The sequence below is a fragment of the Erinaceus europaeus genome, chromosome 10 (genome assembly GCF_950295315.1).
Source record: "Erinaceus europaeus chromosome 10, mEriEur2.1, whole genome shotgun sequence".
NCBI lineage: Eukaryota > Metazoa > Chordata > Mammalia > Eulipotyphla > Erinaceidae > Erinaceus > Erinaceus europaeus.
In genome coordinates this window covers 12751228-12768626 of record NC_080171.1, presented here as the reverse complement: position 1 = coordinate 12768626, position 17399 = coordinate 12751228, and the positions used below count along the sequence as shown (strand labels likewise).

At 49.6% G+C, this 17399-nt stretch overlaps 1 protein-coding gene across 1 annotated transcript in view; it reads left to right on the top strand.

Annotated features, from left to right (window-relative positions):
* The first annotated feature begins 245 nt into the window (after window positions 1–245).
* The window catches only part of COL15A1 (collagen type XV alpha 1 chain), a 140160-nt gene continuing 123006 nt past the window's right edge, over window positions 246–17399 (top strand). Inside the window, exons 1-2 of the mRNA XM_060199107.1 lie at window positions 246–521; window positions 1103–1188. Coding sequence (XP_060055090.1) covers window positions 511–521; window positions 1103–1188 — 97 coding nt within the window. The 5' untranslated portion in view covers window positions 246–510. The remainder of the gene's footprint in view (window positions 522–1102; window positions 1189–17399) is intronic.

The window sequence follows — 17399 nt, the reverse complement described above, 5'->3', positions numbered from 1 at the left end:
GGTATCCAGGAGCACAGTCCCAAGCTGTGACCTCGGGATATTCGCGCCACCCAGCTGAGCCTCAGTTTCTTCCTCAGTCCCTTGGGTCGTCCAGTGACGGCAGCCTCCGAGGGTCCCAGCGAGGTCTGTGCAGGAGGTGCAGACCCCGCCAGGGCCCCAGTGGCCGCGGAGGTCCGGGGCTCTTCGGAAGGTCGCCCGAGGCCGCGCGGGGTGGGAGCTAGGAAGCCGGGGAGCGCGGGCTTGTGGGCGGGGAGCCCGGGGGCGTGCGCGCGGCGGAGGGCGCGGCACGGGGAGCGCTGGGCGCGTCCGCAGAGTCGGGTTTCAGAGCGCAGAGACTCGGGCGCGGGCGGGAGCCGCAGCCGGGAACCAGAAGCCGGGAGCCCGGAGCCTGGAGCCGCCGCGCCGCCTTTGTCTCTGCAGCAGCTCGGAGCCGCGACGGCCCGCGCGCAGAGCTCCCTGGAGTGCGGAGCGCGGCGACTCTGAGCCTTCGGGGGCCCGCAGACCCGCGACATGGCGCCAAGGTAAGGCCTGCGCCCCTGATCCTCCTGCGCCCTTGAGTCCCCCCGAGGAACCCTGCGCCTTCGCGACGCCCTGCGCCCATGCACCCCTGAGCCCCTCTGCGGAACGCTGCCCCCTTGCGCCCCCAGTGTCTCTGGGCCGTCGTGCCCCTGTGCCCCTGAGTCCCCGAGTCCCTGCACCCCTGCGCCCCCTGCGCCTCCGAGCCCCCACGCTCCTGCGCCCCCTGCGCCCCTCCGCCGCGCTCCTGCGTCCCTGCGCCCCCGCGTCCCTGCGCCCCCGCGTCCCTGCGCCCCCGCGCTCCTGCGCCCCCGCGCTCCTGCGCCCCCGCGCTCCTGCGCCCCCGCGCTCCTGCGCCCCCGCGCTCCTGCGCCCCCGCGCTCCTGCGCCCCTGCGCGCCCTGAGCCCCCCAGCCCCCGCGCTCCTGCGCCCCCTGCGCCCCTCCGCCGCGCTCCTGCGCCCCTGCGGCCCCTGCCCCCCTCCGCCGCGCTCCTGCGCCCCCGAGCCCCCGCGCTCCTGCGGCCCCGCGCCCCTTGCCGGCACTCCGCGTCCCGCTCACCTTCTCTCCCTCCCGTCCGTGTTGTAGGAGGAACGGGCAGTGGTGGCGCCTGCTGTGGGCGCTCTCGCTCACCGCGCTTCTCCCCGCCAGCAGCAGGACCCGAGCCGCAGCAGGTAAGCAAGCTGGCCCGAGGGGGCGTCGGCCGCCTCCGCGCCCCGGGGAAGTGGGTCGGGGCGGCCGCGCGCTCCTCATTCCTGGACTTAAAAGGGAGTGCGCGTCGCCGGGTGCGCTCCGCCACTCCCGCAGGCAGGCGCCTCGCCCCGCCCGGCGGTCCTGGGGGTTCCCGCTGCGAGAGGGGATCCCGGGGCAGTGGGGCGCGGTCCTCCTGGGCAGGGAGGCACCCTGGCAGCTCAGCCCGGGCCTGCGCGCAGGTGGCGCGTGGTAGCCGGCCGGTTGTAGGGCCCAGGCTGTGGGTCTCCCTGCACTCAAGGGTGCACGCGTGAACCCCAGCAGAGGCACCTGGCCAGGAATAACGGGACCGAATTGGCCTATGCTTGACTTGGCTGGGAGTCACCTCGGAGGCGCGCCCAGCTCTGGGCATGTGGATGAGAAGAGTGCTAGTCTGGGCCCTACGCCTTCTGGCTCTTTCTTTTCTGCCACCTCACTTCTTCCATCTGGACTCTAAGGCATATGGCTGGATCGTGTGGATGTGAATTAAAATAGATTTTGGCTAAGGTGTGCTAGTCTACCTGGGTGTGATGTGTACTTGGGTTAAATGGCCTTGGGCAATGAATTTCATCTCTCTGTGGCTCATTTTTTCTCATCTTAAAAAAAAAAAAAAGAGGGGGCACTAATTAGTTCACCTTTCTCCTAGCCACACTGTAATGGTTAAAAGTGAAATTAGAAATAGCAGTATTTCTCACACCCGGGCATTTACTAGCCACAAAATAAGTGATGGCGACCATAGTGCTGGTAATGACATTGTTAGATGCCACGGAGGGCTGGTGAGATGGTATAAAGACTTTCATGCCTGAGACTTTGAAGTCCCAGGCTAGATGGCCTGCACCATCATATGCCGTAACTGAGCAGTACGCTGGTAAAAATACAGAAGTTGATAAATAAAGGCAATGGAGGTCTCTGTCTCAGAGATGACTGCTGAGGATGAGAGAGGTGACATGTCTGGAAAGCAGGACTTGAGACCAGCTCTCCGGCTTTTAGTAGGCAGCCCTTTTAGTTTACTACTCTCTATATTACTATTTTCATTTATTGGGTAGAGACAGTCAGAAATCGAGAGGGAGGGGGGAGAAAGAGAGGGAGAGAGACAGAGAGACACCTGCTGCAGCACACTGCTTCAACACTTGTAAAGCTTTCCCCCTGCAGGTGGGGGCCAGGGGCTTGAACCCAGGTTCTTGTACATTGTAACATGTGCGATCAACCAGGTGAGGCACCAACTGGCCCCTACTTAGCTCTTTTAGCAGTCCTTTCCCCCTTTCGGTTCTACAGAAGAACCACACTCTCTAAACCATGCTCGCTGACCCCTTTTAAAAGAAAGAAAAAAAAAACTGATTCACATATATTTCGGAGAAGAAGAGGGATCCATTCAGCTGTGGCATGCTGATTCTGGGAATCAACTCTGGCTCCCAGGCATGCGAGCCTTGTGCTCTGAGATACACTGAGATACATCCCCCAAATTTAGGAGATCACTGCACAGCCTCCTCAGACTAAGTGTGAAGGGAGTAGTGGAAATAGCGTCTGTCTCCTGAAGGGAGCAGGAGTGCCTTAGTTAACTCCTGTTTGTCCGAGGAAGAAGTCTGTAACAACCCAAGCCATGCCTCTTGGAGAGTCAGACCCAAACTTGAGGCTGGCGTTTCCTGCTGAAGTTCTCCAGTCTGGCATCTCTTGCAGATCAAAGGGCAGCTGGAGCCCAGTTTTGGCTTCTCAGCACAGTGACCCATGTCAGAACATTGCAGTTTTTTTTGTGATAAAGTATACTGCCAACTCAGCAGGAAATGGCAGCTTCTCTTCTGGGGAGAGAAATTTTGATGTTTCTCCTCTTTTTGATGTTAAATTAGGGCTGTATTTTCTAATATAGAAAAATGCCTTGGGCAGCTGGGCGTATGGATTGACCTGCCAATGCCCCTGCCCAGCAGAGAAGCAATTATAGAAGCTGGAACCTTATGCACCCCTAAAATAACTCTGGTCCATACTCCCAGAGGGGAGAAGTGATAGGAGGATCATCAGAGAACTTTGAATCCTAACTCTATCAGCACCCAGAGAGAAGAGAAAAAGTGAGGGACATTTGGATATAGTAATAGGTGTATGTGTGACTTAGAAAGGAAGAGCAGATGGGACCATAGGGGGAAAAATGGGCAAATGTATACAAGTACAGACAGTTGTAGAAATAATAGTTAACCCACACCTGCAACCTTGGGAGAACCACTGTAGCTTCCAGTGGGAGGGTTGGGGATTCAAAACTCTGGTGATGGGAACAGTGCAGAGTTGTACCCTTCTTAGCTTAAATTTTTGTAAATCAATATTAAATCACTAATAAAAATAATAAAAAGAAAGAAAATGCCCTGTGCACATCTACAATAGAAAAGTGCCCAGGAGCTGAAAAGAGCCATTGACCACTGATGGGAATTCAGTGCCCCTTGAGACTCTGAAGACGTTAACTGTTCTCCTGCAAGCTGACATTTATCACCGTGTAGTAAGACTATTGTTTATAATTCACCTCGTATGTTTAGGTAGAGGTGTGAACAAGTTCACATTTTACTCATTCAGTGAATCACCCACTCACTCCAGGAAGTTGAGACAAAGAGTATTGTGATTTTTCTCCTTCTGAGGGGAAACCTAAGCCCAGAGTCCCCAGACTTCCCAGCTCCTGAGTGCCAGGCTAGCTTTGCCGGGCGGGAGAGAGGATCCAGGGACCCCTGGCAGAGCGGAGCAGGAACGCAATGCAAACTGGAAGTGGCAGGTCGGAAAAGGAAATGGCTAGGAGAGGGGGTGGAGAAAAGAGCACGAAGGTAGCATGCTTCCATAGCAGCTGTTGTGAAGGTTCTAACCAGTGGGATTAACCAATACCCTGCAGGCGGGCGGGTCTCAGGCAAAACAGTGATTATGCAAATAGACCACAGCATCACCGATGGAGCAGGGTGTAATGCCCAACACCTGAGGATCCCCTGGTCTGTTTTTGTCACTGGGATCTTTGTCTTCCACGTGGATCCTTGTGCCCCTAGAGGGTCAGGGCTGAGCTAGTGGTTCTAGTGTCATGGGAGTATCCAGTATTTTACATGAGGAGGTTATTATGGGCTCAGGGTGGTGTCCCAAGTAATTTGTTCCTCATGATGAAGTGCTGATATGTGCAAGTTATTTATTTTACTTGAGACTCACGTGTTATGAGACATATCACACACAAAACTTATCGCTGAAGATTTGTCACAGAGGAAAAGTTATTTTAACCCAGGTCAAGCAATAGCATAGCCCTCATCCACTACTCCTGTGTCGCCGGTTTACCTCAAAGACGATCGTTCTATTGATTTTGTATTGGTTGCTTCCTTGATTTTCATTTACTTTTTGTCCTAACCCTAATGCTAGCCCTGATCTCTGTTATTGAGGACTATATGTTTGATTTCCTCTAACAATATCTGAGTCATTGACATTTTGGACTAACATAGTAATGTGGCTCAGAAATAGCACAGATCTCTCAGTGCCTGTGTGCACGCATTTCTGTTGGTTCTTTTCCTTATTATCTTGGTTCTTTTTTTTTATTGGATAGAGAGTCAAAGATGGAGAGGGAAGGGGGAGACAGAAAAGGAGAGAGGCAGAGAGACACCTACAGCTCTGCTTCACCACTTATAAAGCTTTCCCCCTGCAGGTGGGGACCACGGCTCAAACCTGGGTCCTTGTGCATTGTAACATGTGCACTCAACCAGGTGTGCCACCATCCAGCTCCCTTCTGTTGGTTCTATGTCTAGAAGTGGAATCCTGGGTAACAGGAGGTGCAAGTCCTCCAACTGAGTATCAGTCAGCTCTGGTATTCTGTGGTGGTGGGAATGGAATTGAGGACTTTTCAAATGCGAATCCTGGGTGTTACTCCTCTGCTAGTTTTCCTGCCCCCGTAGAAAGAAATTAAGAGGGGAGAGGGAAAATTGAGAGAAAGAGACAGCTACAGCACTGCTTCACAACCCTTAATGACCCCCCCCCCCCCACACACACACACATACACATGCAGTTGGGGGCCAGGGGCTTGAACTGGAGTCTTTGCACATTGTAATGTGTGTCCTCTACCAGATGTATTACCATATGGCATTTGTTTGTTGGTTTACTTATCTTTGTGAGAGAGAAGAATACCAGAGTACCATTCAACTTGACTGCATGCAGTGGTGGGGCACAGCCTGGGGTCTCGGGCATGTAAGTCTGATGCTGCCCTGCTGAGTCATCTCCTAGACTCACTGAGCATCTTTCCATGTGCTTGTCGTGGCCATTCCGAGCTCGTCCTTGGAGAATTCTCAGTCCTGATTAGAACAAGCTCAGATAGTCTCTCTAATCATCTCACTTTTTAAAAAAATTTTTTATTTATTTATTTACTTATTTCCTTTTGTTGCCCTTGTTGTTTTATTGTTGTAGTTATTGTTGTTGTTAATGTTGTCTTTGTTGGATAGGACAGAGGGAAATGGAGAGAGGAGGGGAAGACAGGGGGACAGAAAGACAGACACCTGCAGACCTGCTTCACCACCTGTGAAGTGACTCCCCTGCAGGTGGGGAGCTGGAGGCTCAAATGGGGATCCTTACGCCAGTCCATGTGTTTCACACCACATGCGCTTAATCCGCTGTGCTACTGCCCGACTCCCTTTTTTTTTTTTTCCCCCTGACCAGAGCACTGCTCAATGCAGAGCAAAGCCCAAACACCTCTACACACTAAACCACTTGCCTGTGCATGTTTAGGATTTGATAGTGTCTTTGATATGCAGTAAGCTCCCTCTCTAGAATACACCTTCTTGTCCTCTGATTCTCTGTAAGGTATATTCTCCCTCCTAGCTTCAGGAGTACCTCTTCCTGGATGTCTTCCTGGATCTCTCCAGATGTACTTTCTCCTCACAAATCTCCCACAGCCCTATCGTCTCTCCAGGAACAAACCATTGTCCTGCCCCCACCCCCAAGCACACCGTCAATCCGTTTACTTATCTTTCTTTCCCATGAGAGCACCTTGAAGGTGCAGTTCTTATTTCACTGACCCGGAGATGGTCACTTGGACTTCGGCCACTTTGTCATTATGACACACAGTGCTGCTGGGAAAATGTCTCCAGACGTGTGATCTTTGTTTTTGGCTTGTTTCCTTTCTATATCTCCCGACCCCAAAAAGGGACTTGCTCTTCCGACTACGGAACTTGTTGAATGGCTGTACTTAATGCATTTAGATTCTTCCGGAGACACGCGCTTAACCGGGCCACTCCCTAGTTCCCTTGCTTTGCTGGGTTCTCGTGCGTCTTGACCCAGAGTCTGCTCTGGGAAGCCTGCCAGTCTTCAGCGACACCTTGGGCATTTCTCTTCTGGATTAACCCTGCATCACCCACCTCTCCTTCCTGGGGGTTCCCAGACAACATTGTCATCACCCTTGGTGACTTATCTGTTTCCCAGACCACACAGGAAGTTCTGTGAAGTGGAGAGTAGATCTCGTCTAACTCTGAACCCCAGAACCAGGCACAGGGCCTGATAGAGAGTGGGTGCTCAGACTATGGGCGAGGAGCTCGGTTTGAGTCCCTGCTCCCTACCAGCAAGGAGAAAGCTTCATGAATGGTGAAGCAGGTCTGCAGGTGTCTATCTTTCTCTTTCCTTTTTTTTTTTTTTAAATCTCCCACTCCAACCTCAATTTCTCTCCGTCCAATTGAATAAAAAAGGGAAAAGCTACCACTGAGAGCGATGGATTTACAGTGCTAGCACCTAGCCCCAGCTATAACCCTGGCGAGAATTTGAAAGAAAGAAGGAAAGAATGAGAGGGAGAAAGAAAGAAGGAAAGAAAGGAAGGAAGGAAGGAAGGAAGGAAGGGAGAGAGAGAGAGAAAGAAGTGAATTTCATTGCACAAAGAAAGAAATGATGGTTAGACTTGCCAGCTTGCTGTGTGCGCTATGGTAAGTCACACTAATTCTTCCACCATTCTGCCCATTCTGCGGTGACCAGGGCTAAGAAGTCAGATGTGGGGCCTCTGGTTTTCTTTGCTCTAATAAGCTCAATAGCTAGTTAGACTAGCGTTTGTTGAGCTGTTACTTTTCCCTTCATCCTTTTGACCCCGCCCAGTACATTTAATTGTATATACAGTTTATTTTCTAGCTTTCCTCTGCTTGTCTTATTCAGGATAGCCTTCATTTAGTCAGACATTGCACATTTCTTCTCTGCTGGCTAATAGCTGAGGTTGTTGTCTAGTTTCCTTTCTTGCTTTTTTATCTTTATTGGGTGAATTAATGGTTTACAGTCAACAGTAAAATGCAATAGTTTGTATGTGCATAACATTTCCCAGTTTTCCACATAATTCAAGCCCCACTAGGTCCTCTGTCATCATGTTTCAAAGACGTGAACCCTCCCCCTCCCACCCCAGAGTCTTTTACTTTGGTGCAGTTCACCACTAGCTTTCTTTTTTAATGTGTACAGCTTCATTTACTTAAAATTGACCATTGGTTAGGGTAAAATCGGAAGTCATCTCTTTTTACAAACTGGTATAAAGGATTTCCCAAAATATTAATTAAATAACTCTGAGTTTCTCATTTATTGTGTTACTTTTGGTCATCATAGAAAAGGTTTTTTTTTTTTCTTTTTCTTTCTTTTTCTTCTTCTTTCTTTCTTTCTTTTTCTTCTCCTTCTCCTTCTCCTTCTTCTCCTTCTTCTTTTACCAGAGCACTGCTCAGCTCTGCCTTATGTTAGTGCAAGGGGACTGAACCTAGGACTCTGGGCTCCTAGGCATGAGAGTCTTTTTGCATAACCGTTATGCTGTCTCCCTTACCCCAAAAGGTTTTATTTTGGGGCCAGGTAGTGGTGCACCTGGTTGAGCTCACATGTTACAGTGTGCAAGGACCTGACTCCAAGCCCCCGTCCCCACATGCAGGGGGAAAGCTTCACAAGTGGTGAAGCAGTGCTGCAGGTGTCTCTCACCCACCCACCCTGCCCCCGTTTCCCCCTTCCTCTCAATTTCTGGCTGTTTCTATCCAATAAAAGATAATTAAAAAATTAAAATTTTTCTTTTCATGATAGAACTTTTGCCAGAAACAGTGTCCAACTAGCCATTTTTTGTTTGTTTGTTTATTTATTTATTAACCAGAACACTGCTCAGCTCTGCCTGTGGTGTTGTGGGGGATTGAACCTGGGACTTTGGAACCTCAGGCATGAGAGTCTCTTTGCATAACCATTATGCTTTTTTTGTACATGTGTAATTAAAAAGAAAAACCTTGCTTAGTCTTGATACTTATTATCATGTAATATGTTTTTAACTCTATATGCAGGGAGTCCCTAACAGTGCATAAAAAATTTAATAGGGGAGTCACCCTACTCAGTTTGTTACATGATGTCTTTCTAACATGATTAACATGTCATCCTGGTAGTGGCAGATGAGCGTTATAAAAGAAGTACACTTCGGCCTGTAAGATAGCTCACCTGAATAGTGTCCCTGCTCTGTTATGCTTGGGACCTGGGTTTGAGCCTGTTCCCTACCATATTGGGGAAGTTTTGCTTTGTTTTCTTTATTGGGGGGATTAATGCTTTACGGCTTGCAGTAAAATGAGGTCGGTACACGTGTAACACTTCTCAGTTTTTCGTGTAACAATCTAGCCCCCCACCTAACTCCCCACTGCCACCATGTTCTAGGAACTAACTCCTCTCTGCCCCACACCATAGTCCTTTCCTTCGGTGCAGTATGCTAAACCCAGTCCAAATTCTGCTTTGTGTTTTCCCTTCTGTTCTTATCATTCAGCTTCTGCCCAGGAGTGAGATCCTCCCCTATTCATCCTTATCTTTCTAGCTTATTTCACGCAAAATGATTCCTTCAAGCTCCATTCAGGAGGAAGTGAAGAAGGTGATTTCACTGTTTTTAATAGCTGAGTAGTATTCCATTGTGTATATAGACCACAACTTGCTCAGACACTCATCTATTATTGGACATCTGGGTTGCTTCCAGGTTTTGGCTATTACAAACTGTTCTGCTATGAACATAGATATACACAGATCTTTTGGGATATGTGTCTTTAGTTCCTTAAGATATACCCCCAGGAGAGGAATGGGAGGGCCATAGGGTAGGACCACTTCTAGCCTTCTGAGCGTTCACGAGAGGAAGTTTGGATGCTGCAGTATCTACTGCCCTCTCCTTCTGTCTCTCTGTCTGAAAAAGTCAACTCCATGTGGTGAAGCCCCAGTAATGACCACAAAAGGGGGTGGGGGCGTGATAGTAGTCTTACAATCAGACTGAGTTTAAGATCTTAATGTGTCATTAAAGAATAAGAAAGCTATCAAGGGAGGGGATGGGATACGGACGTCTTGTGCTGGGAATTGTGTGGAGTTGTACCACTCTTATTCTATGGTTTTGTCAGTATTTCCTTTTTATAAATAAATAAAACAAGTAAATAAGTAAATAAAATAAAGATATTAATGTGTCATAAGGAGAACAGATGAGTTACCAAGGCTTCCACATCAGAGCAGCAAGCAAGTTATGAGGTCTTGGTGCTGATGCAGATCCCAGGGGAACCAAGGAGCCGGCGTGGGTCAGAGATATTGGGAGAAGTCGGATATGCTAGCTGCATCCCCCAGCTGGAGAGAGGAGCAGGGGTTAGAGTGGAACCTGGGAGACAGTCCAGATCTCTTCTTATGTAAGATCTAATATGGGGAAATGTGAACCCTAGGTCACCTGGGTGCAGCTGAACTCATATCCCATCAGAACTCAAGTCAACTCAAATCAACTTCACTCAACCCCACCCCACCCCACCCCAATCCCATCCCAATCCACCCAACCCAACCCAGCCCAGCCCAGCCCAGCCCAGCCCAGCCCAACCCAGCCCAGCCCAGCCCAGCCCAGCCAAGCCCAGCCCAGCCCAGCCCAGCCCAGCCCAGCCCAAGCCAAGCCAAGCCCAGCCAAGCCAAGCCAAGCCAAGCCAAGCCAAGCCAAGCCAAGCCAAGCCAAGCCAAGCCAACCCAATCCAACCCAACCCAACCCAACTTAATATATTCAATTCCTTCCATCTGTGTTGCATGCTATGTGTGGCTTAAAGGACTGAAAAGAGCAGGAAGCTGGTCTGAGGATCCTAGTATCTCTTTTGGTCTCAGCAAGACTCCGGACTTGAGGTGTTATGAAAGTCCCTTGCTGGGTTTGTGGGGCTTGAATCTGATTGGCAGGGGGCAGCCTTTCCAGGAGTCACCCTCATCACTGAAGGACCTCATCAGTGATCCTCTTAAAAGCACTCCCCACCACCAGGACATTTTTGCAAATAGATTCTTTCCAAAGTAAGCTTCTATTGAAGTCTGCCCTGTTCTTCATCTTGGACATTACTATAGCTTCCCTTTTCCCTTTTATATTCCCTGATCGCAGCTGGGATCTCTGAGATCCTTTGAAGGGGGTGCTGGGCTGGCTGGAGTGCTGCAGTGGACTGAGTGCCCATCTTGGAAGCCCTCACAGTCCAGCTAAGTAGAGGCCTGTGGGGACCTGCATGTTCTAATGAAGGTGCAGGCACACCTGATGACCAACATTCATTCCTACCAGAATTTGGTGTGCATTGGGGGAGAGAAAATAGCCTTAAATGAGTTTTTGTCATGATCTTTAAAATTTTTAAAAAATATTTATTTATTCCCTTTTGTTGCCCTTGTTGTTTTATTGTTGTAGTTATTATTGTTGTCATTGTTGGGTAGTAAAGAGAGAAATGGAGACAGGAGGGGAAGACAGAGAGGGGGAGAGAAAGACACCTGCAGACCTACTTCACCGCCTGTGAAGCGACTCCCCTGCAGGTGGGGAGCTGAGTGTTCGGACTGGGATCTTTGCTTGTATCCTTGAGCTTCATACTCTGTGCGCTTAACCCACTTTGCTGCCACTCGGCCTCCAAGATGCTTTCAAGAAATATAATTGGCCCTCTATATTTGTACGCTTGGCATTGATAGTTTCCACCCAAGTGCTGGTTGAGCCCATGGGTGTGGGGACCTGTGGGTACAGAATTTTGGTGTCAGAAAACTGAACATCCCCAGCTTTTAAGTGGGGGTGTCCTGAAATCAGCAGCCCTGTGAGGTGGTGGGTACTGCCGGCTCTCTGTGGAACCTGGATCCCACACACTCTTGATTTCACTGTTTCATTGTTGGGGACCACTTCTCCTCAACAGGTGGGAAGGGGGAGGAGAGAGGAGAGCGGGAGAGGGAAAGGGGGGATTCTGTAGCCCCAGACCTTCCTCCACTGCCGGAACTCCCCTGTGCTGCCGAAGCTTGAACCCGAGTTGTGTTCGTGGCAGTGTAGGCACCCAACCTGGTGAGCTCTCTTTCTGGCCCTGGCTCTTTCTTTCGGAATGAATAGACCATTCTCTACAGTGTGCTTTGCCTATCCCCCTTGCCCTCAGCGTTTCCTCTGGAACTTTGAATTTGCCTCCCCCCCCCCCCCCATTAAAAGAACATTTCACTGTATGGATGTTCCATGATTAAGCTGCTCCTGCTTTAGACCTTCCGGGCAGTGTCCGTTCGCTCTTAGGAACACTGGGATGACTCTGTTCTTGTAGCTCTAGATGTGAGGTGACCTTTCCTGGGACTGTTCCCTAGTACATGTTCCTGAAGCTGGCTGTTGTGTCTAAAGGCCTGGCTGCATTCTTAGGAAAGGCAGGAGTTGTTTGTGCTCCCTGCAGCAACGTGTGAAGACACCTCACTGCAGTCAGCTGAGGTAAAGAACAAACACCTCATCACAGACCCCTGCAGGCGTCAACCCGGCTTTGACCTAGCATGTTATGATTGGGCCCTCCTCAATTGCTATGGAACAGGCCATGGCTATGTTCCATCGCTGGGGAGCCAGAGACGACCCGAACCGCCCCTGCGGCTCCAGACAGACTATGACCCACATAGTCAACGACTGCCACCTCTCCAGATTCAAAGGAGGTCTCGAAACTTGACATCAGGCTCAACCTGACGCTGTTGACTGGCTACAGAAGAAGGGCAAACGCTAGAAGAAGAACTCGCTCACTTCTGCTCTTTCCATAATCCGAAAGGAGCAAATAACTCCAGCCCGAGGGACAGTGCCAAGACTGCCTCTCCCAGTTGTCCTTGGTTGAAGAGTCAGGGGTCCCATCCACCCCCTCCCCTCTGCCCCCTCCACTTTGTGGTGATTTCTAGAAGAGGTGGGGTATTTTTTTTTCTCCTTCTTTTTCTTCTTCTCCTCCTCCTCCTTCTTTCAGGACACTAGAATGCAAGCGCTCAGAACACACGGGTCTTGGTGATGCCCAACTTTGACTGTCTTTCCCAGTCACCTTGATGATTCAGAAGCAACCTGGTGCCCAGATTCCCCATACTTCTAGAATTAGGAAAAAAAATAGATCTCATTTATATTTATTGGACTGAGACAGAGAGAAACCCAGAGGGAAATGGGGAGGTAGAGAGGGCAAAAGACAGACTCTGCAGCGCTGCTTTGTTGCCTCATGAAGCTTTCCTGCAGGTAGGGGCCTTGGGCTTGAGCCAGGGTCCTTGTGCACTGTAATGTGTGCACTCAACTAGGTGCACCACCACCTGGCCCCACTTCCAGGGTTCTCTCTCGCGCTCTCTCTCTTTTTTAATTTTTAGTTTTTTTTTTTTTAATTAGCTAGGAGAGTGGAGGGAAGAGGTAGAGAGAAATTAGTTCCTCTCACACTGGATAGGACACCCAGTCACCTAGCAATGGAGAAAACAACAACAGTTAATTTTGGTCAGCCTGAAGAAGGAGGGACAAAAGGACACACACATAATAATCGTAATAATAAAATAGAATAGAGTCAAAAACCCTGTCAGTCTGCAGCTTGCACAGCTCCAAATTGCCTGCAGGCAGCCTGAACAGAAACAGCCAATTGTAAGAAGAAGTATCCTTAAAAAAAAAACCAAAAACCCCTCCAGGTCATCTTTCCCAGGCAGGGGTGGGGCCAGGTATTTTGTCACTCAAACAGAGCTCCAGCCACTGAGAAAAAAAAAAGAAGGAAAACAAAATGGAAAAGCACCCCCTGGTGGAGCAGGAATCCTCGTAAAGACAATGACTCAGTGGGGAGCCGGCTACGAGCTGCTGTCCAGCCCCTGGGGGCTGGTTCTGGGGTGGGGGGAGGGGTGAGCTTCAGAAATCATCGAAAGATTTCCTTTATCTTTCCCCCTGGCCTCTGTTTTCTAACCCAAGAGTAGCCTCACCCTTTAGGACCCCTTATTCACCTTCCTGCTGACGGCCCAGTATCCTGCCCTATCCAGAGAATCCCCGGTCACAAGCTGTTGTTTGTTGGAGCTCACACCAGCCGCTGCTTGCAAGTCCTCTCTCTCTTTTTTAAATTGCTACCAGGAATTTGGTTCCTGCATAACAAATCCACCACTCCCAAGGGCCATTTTTTCCCTTTATTATTATTTAACAGGATAAAGAGAAATTGAAAGGGGAGCAGATGAGAGAGGGAGAGAGAGAGAGAGAGGAGATATCTGCAGCACTGCTGTACCACTTAAGCTTCTCCCCTTCAGGTGGGGGTGGGGTGGGGGCTTGAACCCAGGTCCCAGTGCATGGTAACATGTGCTCTCAGTCAGTTGGCCACTGCCCCACCCCAACTTCCAGTCCATCTAGGGAGAGGTCCAGTTATTGGAAAATTTCACAAGCTCCCCTGATTTATGGTACAGGCAGATTTGAAACAGCCACCAAAGTCCAAAACTTTCTTGTCTTTAAATATTTATATATTATATATATATGCTGAGATTGAGTTCCAAGTGAGAAAAGAAAAGGAAGAGAGAAGCCAGAGTACCATGCTGGCAGACACAGTGACAGCGCTGGGGGTGGAACCAGGAGACCCAACATGTAAGTACGCACTTGGCCATTTGAGCTATTTCCCTGACTACAGAGCGTCCTCTGATGCAGAGCCTCAGTGAGGAAAGCTCCGTCTGCAGTTGCAACACAGACGAGTGGCAGAAGTGTCACTGGCCCCCGGAGGGACCTCCAAGACTTACTGCTGGTTTGCATGAGCTCTGGGATCCCAGGTCCCGGGTCTGAATCTCAGCTCTGCCACTCTTGGGTTAGTGACTGAGTCACCGTTTACGTACATAGATGGGGACACTAGCACTTGCTGTGAGAAGTGATGAGACATAACTGGGGCCTATCACTGGTGGCCACTTGAATGGCCTCTTTCCTCCCCTGCTCACACATCTCTGAGCTCCTTGAGGGCAACAACCCTCCAGGGTGTGTCCTCAGCATCTGACATGGGACTGAATGGGCACAAAGAGGGTTTGAATACGTGAGTAAATGCATCATTCGAAGGCTAGCCGCTACGGGCATCTTAGTGGAAATCCTGTACTGTGAACTCTTGACCCAAGGGGAAGCCGTGGGAGTCTCCTGTCTGTGTGTTGGAAGATCACCCACACTCTGCACTGCGATGGGTGAAAGAGAGTGGCAGCTGAGGCCGCACAGGGCAGGTGCATAGCGTGAAAGGGAGATGGAGGCGTGCACTTGCCGTGGTGGGGAGTTATCACTGTGCCATCCAGCGGAACTGAGCTACAGAGTCAGCTACGAAAGCCGAAGGCAGTCTGATTCTAAATTCCTATAATTTCACCAGCATCATGTACAAAACCTCTTTAAAACTTGTCTCTGCCAGCTGCTTCCCTCCTTCTAGCCATGCCGTTGTAGTGTCTGGCCAGTTCTGTTGATTGCTTTTTTTTTTCTTTATTGGGCAGTTTAATGGCTTACACTGGACAGTAAAACATAATAGTTAGTACAAGTATAACAGTTCTCAGTTTCCCACATAACAGTCTGTCCCCGCATCCTCCCCCCATCCTCCTCCACCATCATGCTCTAGGACCTGATCACCCCACCCCCACCCCCCATCCCAGAGTCCTTTACTTTGATGCAACACACCCAATCTAGTCAAGTTCTGCTTTGTGTTTTCCCTTCTTTTTTTAAATCTTAAAAATTATATTTATTTATATTGGGTAGAGACAGCCAAAAGTTGAGAGGAAGGAGGAGATAGAAAGGGAGAGAGACAGAGAGAGAGAGAGACCTGCAGCACTGTTTCACCATTCCTGAAGCTTTTCCCCTGCAGGTGGGGACAGGTGGCTCAAACCTGGGTCCTTGGGCATTGTGACATGAGCACTCAACCCAGCCCCCCTTTCTGTTCTTATTTCTCAACTTTTATCTATGAGTAGGATCACCCCATATCCATCTTTCTCTTTCTGACTTATCTCACTTCACATGATTCCTTCAAGTTCCATCCTCGATGAGGAGTTCTGTTGGTTTTTAGCACAGATCTGCCTGCTCCATGCTGCAGCCTACCTCACATTGCAGCCATCATGGTCTTATAGCTTCTTAATTCTCAAGTGTGGTCCTTGATCTTCAGCAGCATTCCTTAGAAACTTAGTAGAAATCCAAGATCTCTAGCTCTCAGGGTTGTCTTTGGAAGTGGGAGGGTGGGCAGATAGAACTTTTATTGTAATCTTAGAATCTTATCACCCACTAATTGTCACAAATAAAAAGTGGGAAAAAAAAAAAAGAAATCCAAGTTCATTGACCTGGCCATTCAGAATCCACATTATAACAGATCTCTGTTGACTGAGCTCAGTAAAGTTGGAGCACTATTGTGAGACCAGTTGTGTTTATGTCAGTCCTGCCTACAATCCTCTGTAACTTCCCGTGTTGACTGCTTGTAGTAAACAGGTGCTTGGGCCCCACCAAACATGCTCACATCTTAATCTGTAGATTCTGTGGCTATATCAGGTATGCCTGGAAAAGAGTAACTCAGGTAGCAAATAGAATTATCACTAATAATCAGATGACTTTAAAAGAGGAGGAGGAGCTTGGGTCACCCATGTGGGTGTGTCAGGCTGTGCTGCGGAGAAGAGAGAGAGGAGATCCAAAGCGAAGAGGGAACACAAATCTTTATTCGCATGGGCACCTCAGAGTTGGGTGAGAGCGCAGTGGCTCCGACCATGTGGAGGTAGCAAAAATGGCCGCCTCCCGGATCACCCTTTTCTGCATCTAACCACTGAGGTGAAAACCGGGCAAGAGAGGGGAGAGGGGTGGAAGAAGAAGGGCTTTTTATAGGGCAACAGCCAGGAGTGACATGTCGGGACAGGATTGGTTGGGAAAGGCACTTGAGAATACCGTATTAACTCTCTTGTGGGAAGTGGCAGAGCCTGAGGGGATAGCTTGGCAGATGTGACTGCATCTGTATAATTCCCCAGCATGAGGATAATTTCTGGAACCATCTGTTCCACCCCGGTTCCATGGCTGCCAGTTCTCAGTAACATCGCCCCTCCAGATATTCATCGGGATGCGGCATCATCTAAGTTCATTTCCCACGTCTACGCTCGACCGGACCTGCCAATATATGCGGATATCTTCGCCCACCCTGTCCAGCGCTTGACATCTCGTCACCCAATCTGGTCCCCTATGCCTACACTGAACTTCTCTGTTCCAGTCTCTTGGAAACAGAGCTGGCAGTCAGCTGAGGTAAAGAACAAACACCTCATCACAGACCCCTACAAGCGTCAACCCGGCTTTGACCTAGCACGTTATGATTGGGCCCTCCTCAATTGCTATCGAACAGGCCATGGCCGGTGTGCCGCTATGTTCCATCGCTGGGGAGCCAGAGACGACCCGAACTGCCCCTGCGGCTCCAGACAGACTATGACCCACATAGTCAACAAATGCCACCTCTCCAGATTCAAAGGAGGTCTCGAAACTTGACATCAGGCTCAACCTGACGCTGTTGACTAGCTACGAAAGAAGGGCAAACGCTAGAAGAAGAAGATTCCCCAGCATGGGTGGGCCCAGTGAGATCACAAGGTCCTTAAGTGGAAGAAAGAGGTGGGAGAGGAGGCCAAAGAGATGTGATGTGACAGGGATTTAGCCAAGCTTCTCTACTGATGTTGAAGATGAAGGGAGGGGCCAGGAGCCAAGGAATGCAGGAGACCGCTTAAAGCTGGAGAAAGCAAGAAAATGGATTTGCCATTAAAGCATCCAAAATGGTGTATGGTGGGTTTAATTTTTTTTTTTCCCATGTGAGGCTTGTGTTAGACTCCCCATTTATAGATTAGGAGAACAACAAATTTATGTTGACATAAGTCACTCAATTTATGGTTATTTATTCTGGCAGCCAGGAGGAAATACTAGTAGCTCTCCTGAGTCTGGGCTGGAGACCTTCTGAATTTCCACCAATTTGCTGCTCTGACTTCATCATACAGAATA